Source organism: Vidua chalybeata, chromosome 2, assembly GCF_026979565.1.
Source record: "Vidua chalybeata isolate OUT-0048 chromosome 2, bVidCha1 merged haplotype, whole genome shotgun sequence".
NCBI lineage: Eukaryota > Metazoa > Chordata > Aves > Passeriformes > Viduidae > Vidua > Vidua chalybeata.
This window is the reverse complement of record NC_071531.1, coordinates 364-12948: the sequence shown is the minus strand read 5'-3', so window position 1 is coordinate 12948 and position 12585 is coordinate 364. Positions and strand designations below refer to the sequence as shown.

General features: G+C 46.7%; 1 protein-coding gene across 10 annotated transcripts; it reads left to right on the top strand.

Annotated features, from left to right (window-relative positions):
- The first annotated feature begins 230 nt into the window (after positions 1-230).
- LOC128783534 (uncharacterized) lies at positions 231-10901 on the top strand. 10 transcript variants are annotated; one of them, XR_008429192.1, is made up of 8 exons: positions 231-953; positions 1454-1522; positions 6167-6442; positions 7171-7256; positions 7360-7577; positions 7939-8045; positions 8578-8719; positions 9349-10025. XR_008429192.1 is itself a non-coding variant. In XM_053934336.1 (8 exons), the coding sequence occupies exons 1-6, from the start codon at positions 5766-5768 to the stop codon at positions 8626-8628; spliced, it is 1116 nt and encodes a 371-aa protein (XP_053790311.1). In that variant the 5' UTR covers positions 5112-5765; the 3' UTR covers positions 8629-8719; positions 9349-9464; positions 10040-10901. The 10 variants fall into 10 exon arrangements, 3 of the variants coding, with proteins under 3 accessions (XP_053790312.1, XP_053790311.1, XP_053790310.1); XR_008429190.1 differs by having other exon boundaries at positions 232-953; positions 7341-7636; XR_008429186.1 differs by having other exon boundaries at positions 233-953; positions 7360-7636; positions 9349-10024.
- The last annotated feature ends 1684 nt before the right edge of the window (positions 10902-12585 follow it).

Sequence of the window (12585 nt, the reverse complement as noted above, 5' to 3'; positions counted from 1 at the left end):
TTCTCTTCCCGTCGCCCCGTTCCTTCTTTCCCCGCAGCCGCGGGGCCGGGGGCGCCGGAGAATAAAGCCCAGAGGGCCGGAGCCCGGCGCCCCTGGGCCCTTGCGGGAGTCCCCGCACGGGGCCGGAGGCTCTCGGCGGATCCCCCCGTGCCGGTCAAACCCCGCCCGGCCCCGCCGGACCTGCGGCTTTGCCGGCATCGCGCTGAGAGCGGCCCCCGCTCTGTGCCGTGCCGTCCGTGCCGCGTCCCCGCCGTCTCTGCCGCTCCCTCTCTCTGCCCCTCGCCCGTGACAGCGAGGCTGGGCAGGAGCTTCGACCCTTCTGGGGGCTGCCCCCTTTTCTTGTTGCGGCAGAGTCCCTTTCGGGGGGGATGTACATGTGGAAAGGGATGGAAGCAAGTGCTGGGCTGCTGTCCAGGGCAGTTAAGACTCGTTCTGTGCCTTCTTTGGGGGCCAGGAAAAAGGGGTGAAGACTCGGGGCTCTGGTGTCATTTGGGGCACCCTAAGGTCCCTAGGAGAGGGAGGCACGCTGCGGCGGAGGAGCAGGTGGGTGGCGAATGAGGGGGGTCATGCCGGGTGCCGTCCCCCCGAGGGGGGTGTGTAGAATACTACATCCTGTCAAGTGCTTCGTTTTTATAGGTATTGGTAAAAATAGGAATTTGTCTCTAAATTCATTTGGAAAGAAAGCCAGAGCAGCCCCAGGTGTGAACTGTGAGGATAAGGAGGGGCCGGCTCCTGCCGGCGGCTGTTTTAGGGGCTTTGCCTCAGCTGATTTTACAGGGAGCTGCTGGAGAAGAGGAGTTTATGGGCGGCTCCTGGGGCTGTCCTTGGAAGGACGGTGACAGCTTCGGACAGGGTCTGGGGGATCACCTGGATACGCACTTGGATACCTGGAGCATTGCTCAGAGGAGGTGCCGAGGGACAAACCTTTGTGCCAGGTAGCGGCAGCCAAACAGGTGAGCCCATGTGCATTTGTAGCGGGGACATTGCTCCTTTCCCTTTTAAATTTCATCTTGCCAATCCCTCCCCGGTGCTCCCAGAAAAAAAAAAAAAAAAAAAAAAGAAAATAAAAAAAAGTATTTTGAGTAGGAAAGAAATTCAAATTGAGGGTAGCGACTTGTCTTCCATTATTGACCGTGTCTGAACTGGTGGGGGATCCCCTTTCACGTGTGGTTTTGAGGGTATTGATTGAAGGAAAACCTGCCTTTTCCAGGATGTTAGGGGTATCCCAGGGGTGTCAGGGAATCGACAATACACAGCCCATTGTTCTATTTGTAGTTCACCTCTACTTCTTATATAATTTTTCTGCTGACAAATCTTATGCTTAGCTCGAATCGCAGTTCTGCTGTTTCTGAGGCCTGCCTTTTGCAGCTTTCCCAAAACCCTCTGGTTTGAAAGATTCCCACAACTTGAGGCATTTCATTTGAGGACAAGCCCTTCTTTTCTGCTCTTACAGGGGCTGAAACTGAAGGGGAGAACACATTTATTTGCCCTTGTTGAAGTGAGGCGAGCACCTGAGTGTGGCGTAAGTTCCGGGGGTTGAATTGAAGGAGGCTGCAGCTCTCGCAGCGTTTGAAGGGTTGGGATCGGGCTGTGCCGCTGCATTGGAGGGCGCTTCTTGTGCCCCTGGCCCGGCAGCCAAGGCTGTGGCGCGGGAGCTGCTGGCGTTGCCCGGGGAGCTGCCGAGGTGGAAGGGGACTTGGGCGCGGCGGGGCTGGCGCGGGACTGCCGGAGCCGCGCCGGAGCGAGGCGTGCGGAGCCGAGGGGAGCTTTGCCGGGCCGGCGGGCGGGAGAGGCGGCGCGGGCGCTGCGCCGGTGCCGGCCGGTGCCGGCCGCTCCGTCCGCTCCGGGCGCGGGGCTCGGGCGCCGCCGGGGCCCCCTGGGCCCGGTGCCGGCCCCGCCGGGCAGGGGGAGCGGGCGGGGGGCTCCCGGCGCGGCGCCGCCTCTGCCTGCCGCAGGAGCCGCTTTCCTGCCGGGAGCCGCGCTCCGCCCGGTGCCGGCAGCGCGGCTTTTCATTTTCCGAAGGTCCTTGGTGTAGCGCTTTGGAGGTGGTTCTTAGGAATTGATTGTATCGTTTTCTTTTGTTCGTGCTTGGTGTATGCTAAGGGACATGGTGTACTTCTTGAATGTTATGGTTCTTGGTTCAGGTGCTGATGGCAAGGATTTATTTGGATTGAGTTTTGTTGTTGGATTTCATTTTTGTGGAATTTGGTGGATTTTTTTTTGTTTTGATTTGTTTTGATTTTTTTGGTTGGGTTTTTAAATAATATTTTTATATTATAAAAAGATAATTTAAAATTCTATATTTTAAGGTTTACAATGTTTTTTTATGGGTCGTGGCATGAAGTAGCGGTTAGGTTTTTAATTGGATTGTGGTGGCTTTTATTAGCGTGAGTATGTAGTGTTCGTTTTGGTGGGTTTGAGGCAGTGTCCTGTAGTTAATTAGTGAGGTTTTTGTAATATTGGTCATTGCATTATTGTTGATTGTATTATAGAGGTTTTATTCATTTGGTATGTTTGATTGTCGTGTATGTTTTGTTGTTGCAGAGAATCTGGGAGATATTGTTTATGGTTCCATTTATCTTTTGGCTTGGTGTTTATTTCCAGGTGGTATTTTAGTTTTGATTATGGTTTGAGGCATTATGGGTTTATTGAGTTAGGAATCATTTTTTTGTTGTTGTTAATTGAAGTTTTTTTGTTTTTTTTTTTTTTTTTTTTGTAGTTTGATGTATTTGGTTGCTGGTTTTTATTCGTTTTATTTTTGGGAACATGGTTGTTTATATGGTGGATTTTTTTTCGGTAGTTATTTTATTTGGGTGGTGATTTTTTTGTTTCTTAGTGGTTTAGATTTTTTTATATCGGTAATTGGTTTGGTGGTTTTTTAAGTTTATTTTATAGCGTATTGGGTTCTCTTTATGAGTTAGTGTTGAGGTAGAGTTTTTTTTTTTTGTTTTGTTTTTTTTGTTTTTTTAGTAACGTTCAGGGTCTGTTCTAGGGTTTGGAGTTTAGTAAGTTAGTTGGATTTTTTTTTTCTTTTTAGTGGGTTTTGTGATTTGCTGTGTGGGATTGTATAGGGGTTTTTTTTCATTTTTGTTTAATTTTTGTGATGTGATAAGAATTGTTAGTGAAAAGAGTGTAGTGTGGGTTTTTTTTGCTGGTAGTTGGTTGGCTGGTGGAGCCATTCTAATATTTTTGGACGGTATGGGTGGGAATTTGTTGCTGTTTGTATTGGCATTTTAGTTTTAGGTATTGGATCTTAAATGCAAAATTATAACTATAACTATAATGTAAGAAAACAAATCTAGAAATATAAAAATGGGAATATAAAACTTCCATTTTAAATATAAATAGAATACATATAAATAGAACATGTAACATAAATAATATTATCTATCACCGTAAGATGTTCTAATGTTTGATATAGAGTATTTTATACTCTATAGAGTATTTTAAAGTATGTTTATATAAGTACATATGAATATAGATTATACATATAAATCAAATCCATAGAAAATATCAATCTAGAAATGTATAATTAATATATGTAGATAGATATAAAATACAAAATCATAGAAATTGATACAATACATAATGGATATGATACTGTATATGTCTTATTATACCACATGACATGTCATATATTTTATATATCTAAATATAGTACATCAATATACTGTAATAGAATATGTAAGAAACTATAAATGTAAATATCAAAAGCATAAATAGAAAAATATTCAAATATAGTTTAAAATAAAGGGGTTTTTAAAATTTTCTATTTGGTAGTAGGCAGGGCTTTTATTATAAAAATTAAAAATAGAAATAAAATAAATTAGAAAGGGCTTCTTTGGTTTTTATTTGGTTAGAGGCAGGGTATTTATTTTAAAAAATATGAATATACATTTTATTTTGATATAATTCTAAAAATAGAAATAGATAATCAATGTATAAAGATAGATAAAAAATATAAAGTGTAAATAAAAATAAGTAATAGGAAGATATAGAATATAAATAACACCATCCATCAATCTACATTTACAATGCAAATTTCAATAGAAATGCGAAAAACATAGATAAATTTAAACACAGTTTAGAAGAAAGGGTTTTTTTTTTAGGTTTTGACTTGGGTAGAGGCAGGGGTTTTATTATAAACAATATAAACCTTTTAGAAATATCAATCTAAATATAGAAATATGTAATCAATATATTAAGACATGCATAAAAATATAAAATAAAATAAACTTTAAGTAATATGAATGAATGTAAGAAATTATCAAATTATCATTATACATCAGTATACATTTTAAATCAAAATGTGAATATAAATATAAAAAATATAAAAATAATATAGATTGAAATATAGCTTAAAAGAAAAGATTTTTTATTTTGGTTCTTATTGGGTTAGAGGCAGGGTTTTTTTTTTTTTTTTTTGGTCGGTGTTTTTCGGTTTCGTGCGGGATGTTTAGGGGCATTTATTGCAGAGGATGTTTTGAAGGGGGTCGCGCCTGTTCTTCTTTGCGCGCCTTCCCCGCCTGCAGCCCCAGGGCGGGCGGCAGTGCCGCCGCCTTGTGGCCAGAGTGCAGTACTGCAGCCCTCGCCCGAGGTCCTCCCGCGGCCGCCACCTTGGGAGTGGGTTGTCGCGGACTCGCTTGACCTTCCCAATATGGCGGCAAAAAAGGCGGGAAAAAGGAGGACCTCGGTCTGTCTACTGCACTGCCTGCACGGCACCCTGACGCCGGCGCCGCCCCGCGGGATTTTTTTCGCTTTTTCCCGTGTCGTGGCCACGGACTGTGAGCTCAGCGGCTGCGCGGGCGGTCAGGTTTTGAGCGGGCGCCGACAGGCATCGGCAAAAACGCCTCTCCCTTCCGAGGGCCTCACGCGGCCGCCATCTTGAAAGTGTCGCGGCGGCCGGGACACTCTTGACCTTCTCAATATGGCGGATAGAAAAAAAAAAAAAAAAAAAAAAAAAAAAGCGCGGGAAAATCGTGGTCCGCGTGCTGCACTGCCCGCGCGCCACGCAGGGGCCGCCCCGCCGGGATTTCCCGCGGCCTTGCCAGTACTGCGGACACGGGCTGTTGCCGCACTTGCGCCGCGGGCGGGTGGGTTTCAGGCAGCATTTTTCTTTTAAATAAGAGATCGTTAATATTAATATCATAGAGCTAGAATTTGGTTACAGGCAGGGCTTTTATTTTAAAGAACAGAACTATTTTTGCAATAGAAATATAGAAATGTATATTAATATATCTGGATATATAAAAAGATAAAATATAAATAAATAGAAGTCATAGGAAGAAGATATTTAATATAGAATCGAAATAACATCATGCATCAATATACATGATAAATGGGAATGTGAAAAGTATAAATATGAAAGATAGTTCTAGAGAGTTTAAAAGAAAAGGATTTTGGAGGGGTTTTATTGGGTTAGAGGCAGTGTGTTTTAGTTTGTGTGCGGGTGGTTTCGGGCCATTTATTTTTCAGGATTTTTCCAAGGGGATCGCCCCTGTTCTTTTCTGCCTCCCTTCCCTCCGGGCGAGCGGCAGCCCCCGGCTGTGGCCGGCGGCGGTGCTGCCGCCTTGTGGACAGAGAGCGGTACTGCAGCCCCCCCCCAGCCAGCGCCCTGCCCCTCGCCGCTGGGTGCCGGCTGAGGGGGGAAGGACGGCTGCCGAGCGTGGGAAGGGCGAGGCGCGGGAGGGAGCGAGCGGCAAGCGGGGCGGTGTCTGTAAATAGAGGGGAGGGGTGAAGGAGATTCGGGAGAGCAAAGGGACCCGATGACCGAGAAGAACGGCAGCGGCGAGGGCGGCCCGGCGGGGCCGCTTTCGGCGGGCGGCGGAGGCGCGGTCGCAGCGCTCACGGGCCGGGGGCGGCGGGCGGGGGGCGAGCGGCGTCGGAACAGGGCTGCACTCCCCTTTCCCGATCCCCGCGCGCGTCCCTCTCTAGACGCTGGAAGCGACCGCGTGCCGGAAAATGCCGCCGGGGCGGCGCGCAGGCGGCGGAGCGGGGCCCCGGCTTTCCCCGCCCCTCCTGCCGCCATCTTTGGAAGGTCAAGCGAGCCGTCCCCGTCCCGCCGCGTCGCTGTCTCGTCCCGCCGCGTTCCCGCCGCCTCCCCGTGCTTCCCCGCCGTCTCCACTCTGACACGATCCGCCCCCGTCCCGGACCCCCTCCGCTGCAGGGAAATGCAGGAGAACGCGAAAGCATCGGGGCAGAGCAGCCGCTGGAGGTGCCCGAGCCGTCTCCCCCTTGCCCGCAGGGCCGGAGTTGCCCACCGCCGGCAGCTGACAGCTACGCTGACAGCACGGGCGGCTCCGGCACACGCTTTGCCTCGCTGTGTTCCGGTGCCGTGCTGCTGCGGGAGGACGGGGCCAGCGCTCCAAAGGCCAGAGCAGAGCGCTGGCGAATGGGAGGCGAGGAAGGCTTGGGCTAAGGATGGATTGAAACCGGGCTGCCTGTAAGTGCGCAGAGAGACCTTTGTCATCCACGCTGCCAAAAGGAGCACCTGGTACACCCTATAGGTGTGCCTTGTGTTTCACGTGTTTTCATTTCCTGTTTGTGTCATCCCAAAAAGCAGGGACGGAGCAAATGGGACTGGTTCCCACTGTTGCTGGGTGAAGGCTTTTTACAGGCTGCTGTATTGATGTCATCTTTTTTTCACCCCAAGTTTGGCTTTTCCCATGCTTTTCCCGTAGCTGCTGCATTGGGTGTCCCCAGGAGGGCTGGGTTCCTCAGCAGGGGTCTTAGGAGTTGCTATGGATTCTGATTTTTCTGAAGCTGTATGGAAGCGTGCTAGCGAATCAGCTCTTTTCTCTCCTGAAAAGCTTTCCATCTATGTCCACCCGTGCGTCTCTGTGTTTTAATCACGTAGCCGGACGCGCTGAGGTTCTTACTTTCTAAGCCAAAAGCTGAAGCAGATGACCGTTTGCTTTGTGTGTGTGAGGAGTGGCATTTGTGCTGGAGAGCTGCGGTTGGGAACAAAAGATGGACTTAATGTGCTCTGGGGACGGGCACGGGAGGAAACGCACAGAAAGGCAAGGCAGTGATGATTGCGGAGGAGAAATGAGAGGTGGTTGCTTCCGATCCGTGGGGACTTTCCTTGGGAGTGATCGATCAGAGAGCGTATGGAAGTAGAGAGCATCTTCTGGCTGCTTCTGTTCTGTAAACTTCTCCCTGGCTTCACAGGTCCGTGCTGGAGAGTGGGAGAAGGGTCCCTGCTGGCTGCCGTGTCCTGGGTGGGCACAGAGCTCTGACCTTGGCCAGATGGGCTGGTGAGTATTGAATCAATCCCTGCCTCCTCGTGAGCAAGTTGTTTGAAGGAGTTTGAGGCAGGGACGGCTTTTAGCCGGCTGCAGTTCGGTTTCTTTCTCACAGGTTTCCGGGTGTTTTGATCCTGACGTCGCCAAAGCCTCAGGTTTGCTGAATTGGGGCTCTTACCTGTGTGACCCGTGAAATGTCCCGGAAGCTGATCGATGTCTTCCTGCTCCCGCTGTGTTCATTTGGGCTGTGCTTCAGGCTTCTCTCCCTGGGCCCTTGCCGTTGCCGTATCTCTTGGATGCCGTGCAGAACGGAATCAGGCAGCCAAGCCTCAGGTTCACCTTCTCCCTCACCCTCTGCGCTGCTCGTGTGGCACAGCAGATCCTGAAGCCAGGTACTGGGACGTGCTGCGTGTGTCACTGCTGGGGTGAAAAGCAGAGCCCTGGGGAGTGTCGATCCCCTCACCTGCTCTGTGCTCGTGCGCTCTTGCCTGAGCTTTTCCTCCTGGGCAAGAGAAGGGGAGGGTGGGCAGCAATGGGAATGCGCCTCAGAGCAAAGGCCTTCTGCAGTTGCCGGGCTGTTCTCCCAGCTCGGAGCGCTGCCCGCTCACTGACTGCAGCTTCCAGGAATTGTCGTCCGTGCTTGTGGATTGGGAGCGCTGTCCTCCTCCACCATGCCAACCTTTTCTCTTTACAGAGGAGCACGTGTACATAAGGGTAAAGAGATTCCTTCTGTCGCACCGGTATTTGGACCTGAGGAAGGTACCAGGTTTTCTCCAGCTTTTCTACAGTTTTGATTTTGAGGTAAGAGTCCCATTTTAGGTACCCAGTAATTCTTCAGAAATGTATTAGAAACAGCCGCAAAAATACAATGAAACCTCATTCTCCCACGGGTAGTTAATTAGAAGCGTCTTTCTTATGTTTCATGTAGGAATTCAAAATGTTATTTCTGTGAGGTTTTTGTTGTCTTCTTAATACTAGCGCACAAGGAGTTGTGCTGTGTATGCTCTGTGAGCACAAGAAAAGAATGTTCTGCCCCGGCTAGCTACAATTCCTCTTTGAGTTTAGGCTAGTAACTTGAGTTCAACTGAAGTATTTTAGAAACAGCAACTTCTAAAATTCCATTTCCACTGCATGTTTGGGCTGCAGACTGACTGTTCCCAATGGATGTTAGCGATTAAATTTGATAGGAATGGAAAATTGAGAAGTCCAGAAGAAGCTGTGGTAATTCCTGAGCTGGCACTCAGAGGGAACCGGGGTTTTGTGCTCTTAGGAGCATGTATCCTTTGGAAATGTCTGAATGTCTGACGGTGGTATTTTTCTTTATGGCTTCCAGTACAAAACAGCACGAGTGGATCCTCAGATTTCTTGGGGAAGGGCTGCGTGACAAACATTGCTGTGAGCTCTATGTCTACCAGAGGATTTTCCGGGTCATTCTTTCCTTTCTCAGCAGTCCTTTGTGTGACCAGGGCTCCCAGGTAAGAATTGAAAAAGAACAGTTCCCAAATACCCCAAACCACAAAAGCTTGTATGGCCTCAAGATCTCAAGTACAAAACAGAAAGGAGCAGCTGATTCTGCCTTGGTCCTCTTGAAAATCTGTTCCTTGTTGGTTTTGTGGATGTGTGGAGGGGGAAATAATTTAGGTTGTGTCTAAACCGGTCCCATCCTTATCCCCCGAAACTGGGACCGGTTCCTGCCATCGTGGAGCCTCACGTGGGTGCCGTGGTTTTGCTCCTGCAGTCGGGGTCTTTTCTTTTTGGGGTCTCTATTCCCCAGCCAGCACGTTTGTCACCTGCACAGTGCTTCGGCAGGAGGGAAACTCGCCTGCCGGGAGCTCTCAGGTTTGGGAGCATCCACCCTGAGGATTTCAGGTATCAAAACCTCGGACAAAAAGAGAAAATTGTCTTGCTACCTGAATACTTCTTGTAAGAGCAGCACCTGTGGTGTGAAGCGTTGAAGGGAGAATGTCTTTCCTTCTCTGGAGTTGCTGAGAACAGGCGGTGTTCATTTTAGCTGGAAGTTGATCGGGTACCAGCCAAATTGCTCATTTTATTTTAGATAATCAGATCTTGGCTGTAAAAGAACAAGTTGCATTTTCTGTTTCAGAGTCCTATTCTGGAGATACGACAGAGTGCTGCTGCCCGTGTCACCTCTAGAGCTGCCCATGAGCCGATAGAGGATCACAGCCTCCTCTCGTGGGTCCTGCACGGCTTAGAGAAAAGGTAACCAGCCAAGTACGGGAGACGTGGGGACAATTTCCTGTCCACGGCTGAAGAATGACGTGGCTGAGGATGAAAGCAAGGGGGACAGACCTGGAGACGGGGGCACCGAGGGCTGCACTGGCAGAACTTGCTGAACGCTGAGGTGTCCCTTGTGTTTTTGAGAAGAGAATCAAGAGGCTTTCAGGTGGTGGTGGGAGGGACGATGGTGGGGGGGCTGTGTGATTTGGGAATCACTTCCTTGACAAAGCAAAAGGACACCTTGTGCTGGTGTCTTTAGCTTTGAAATTTCAAGCAGCCTCAGTTCCCATCCTGTCACAGGACCTGCTGCACAGGAAGTGGCACAGTAATGGATTTGAGCTGTCTAGAACGTTACTTCTCCTCCCCTTGCCTCTCCCTGACAAAAAAAATCTCTTCTGCAAGCACAGAGTGCCCTGACAGGTTCAGGCAAGTGCACCAAAAGTGCCCTAGAATATGGTCCCCCGTAGGAGATGGACCAGCTGCTGGTGAGGATCTGCCTTTCAAATGTGGTTTTCTTTTCTTTTTTTCTTTTTGTTCTGTTTCATTTTGTTTTTCAGGTTTCTGGAGAACCAGGTGATAAATAAAATGATTTCCTTCCTCCATCCTTTGTGGCTAATAAATTTAGGAGACAAGAGAGAAAACAGGAATCGGTCCCAGATGCTGCTGTTGAGATGGGTATATGATCTACCTGTATATAGATATATGCGTATCTCTGTATATCTGTGTAGTGATAATAATGGGAGTTTTTATGATACGTTGCTTTACTGTCTTCTATTTTTAATAAAGTGCGATTTTAAGTTATTAGGTATAACATTTTATTCTGCTTATTGGCTAAAGTAACATTTTCTTGTATTTTATTGGTATCAAGTCATGTTAATCATTAATTGGTAAGAGTTTATAATGAATTATTAAGGTGTGAATATTGTTCATTAAGGTACGTCTTTTTTTACTGTAGGTATTTTCATGTGTTCGTATGGGTTTTTATGTTAATGATTTTGGGTTTTTGTGTTATGAATATATTAGTATTTTATTAGGGTTTTTTTGGTTAGTTTACTTGTTTGGTGTGTAGATCACTCCTGTTAAGTATGTTTATCTATATATGTTTTAAAATGTAAGTTATAAATCTACTTGTTAAGGATTTTTGTAGAGTTCTATGTAAAAATTTAAATCGGTAGGGGAGATAAAAAGCAGTAATTATTAATAAGATGAGTATTTTAGTTTTAATAATGATTTAAGTTATTCAGCGATGTTTTAATTTTTGAAAATATTATTTAGTTATTTTTTATGTGTGATTGATTAATTTTTAAAAAAAAATAGTAATGTTTTTGTAAATTGATTTCTTGTGATTTCATCAATTTATATATTTTTAAAAATGTTTTCTATTTATGATTGTGTGTGAATAATAAAAAATGAACAGTTGTTTTATTTTGTAAGGTAGTATGTTTAAAGATGTTCATATTTGGCAGTAATTTATTTAACGTTATACATGTGTTATTGTTTGATTTGGTTGGTTAATAAGTAAGTTCATTTGATGTGCTTCAAGTGTGAGTTGTAGTTATTTTAGGTGTTAAAAGAGATGTAGAACTAATAGAATTAGGTTGTTAAAAGGTTGTACGATTTTGATCCTGAGAAGTAAATTTGTGTTGGAGTGATTGGGTATTTTTAGGTGGGTGTTCTTTTTTGGGTTTTTTTTTTGTTGTTGTTTTTTTCTTTTTTTTTTTTTTTTTTTGTTTTGTTTGTTTTTTTTTTTGTTTTTTTTTGTTTTGTTTTGTTTTTTTTTTTATATGTATTATTGTTATGTTTGGTCTTAGTGGGTTAATTGTTTTAAATTGTAGGTTTGCTGTTTTGAGGTAACTTCTTTGTGGTTTGGTGTGGTTTGGGGGTTGTTTTGTAACTAAATATTGTACAAGTATTTGTTTGTAATGATTTGAGTAATTTTACTTTTGGTGGTTTACCTGTCATTTGGGGTATGAGTGTATAAATGTTATTTGAAGAGTTTATGTTACGTGTAAGTTTTTTGATTTGCAATTTAGTGTTTGGAAAGGATAAGGTTAGTTGTGAGGAGGTATACAAACGAGCTACGTAGAAAAGAGATTTTTCGGGTTGGTGACTGATAAACAGAGCGTATTTGGACGTGGGGTTTAGTTAGTGTTACTTGTTTGTTCTGTTTTGGTTGTGGAACTATTTCTTTCGGGGTTGGGTTTTTTTTGTTTTTTTTTTTTTCTTTGGTGTGTTTTAAATAAGGCTTGACACAGTGAGTAGGACTCTTGTGTGATTTTTTTTTTTTTTTTTTTTTTTTTTTAAATTGTGGAAACATAAGTATAACGTGTTCTGTAGGTTATGAAATTGACGGGACTACATTATTGGCTACTTACTAAATCTTGTAGTTGTGAGTAGGTTTTTGTAACTCTGATTTTGAAATCAAGAAGAAAACTGAGGAGACGAAGGAGGTAGAGAAGTTATCTCCTTCTAGGACAGAAAGGGTTTAGCGCAGAAACTGCTGGGTCTAATGTGGCGCGGGGGTTTCCGTGCGCCGGCCGGGCCGGGCGCGGGGCTCGGCGGCAGGAGAGCGGCGAGCTGTGCGCGTGCGCGGGAGGCGCGCTGCCGCGGGGAGCCGAGCGGAGCCGAGCGGAGGTGAATGGAGCCGAGCGGAGCCGAACGGAGCCGAGCCGAGTCGAGCGGAGCCGAGCGGAGGTGAAGGAGCCGAAGGCGAAGGAGGCGAACGGAGCGAGCGCTCCGAGTTGAGCCGAGCCGAGCTGCGCCGAAGAGGCGAATCCAGCCGAGTCTAGCGGAGAACAGCCCGAGTGTAGGCGAGGAGCCGAGCGGGGCCGAACCGAGCCGAGCTCCGCCGAGCGCAGCATCCCGAGCAGGGCGGGCCGCCGGGGGGGCTCGGGTGGAGTCGGGGCTCTCTGAGGCTCCCCGTCCTGTCCCGCTCTCTACCCCTCCTTCTTCCTCCCCGTATTCCTCTTCTTTCTCTCTTTCCCCCATTTCCCGCTCTCCCCAAAGCCGACCCCTTTCTCTCCCTTTTCGGCCTCCCCTCTCGTCCCCCCCTCCATCCTTCCTTCCTCCTCCCCGTATTCCTGTTCTTTGTCCGCAGACCCTC

Coding starts and splice junctions, on each gene's coding strand:
- LOC128783534 (XM_053934336.1), top strand. CDS start 5,766: ATGACCGAGAAGAACGGCAGCGGCGAGGGCGGCCCGGCGGGGCCGCTT. Junction 6,443..7,170: donor GGATTGAAACCGGGCTGCCT/GTAAGTGCGCAG, acceptor CTGGCTTCACAG/GTCCGTGCTGGAGAGTGGGA. Junction 7,637..7,938: donor ACAGCAGATCCTGAAGCCAG/GTACTGGGACGT, acceptor TTCTCTTTACAG/AGGAGCACGTGTACATAAGG.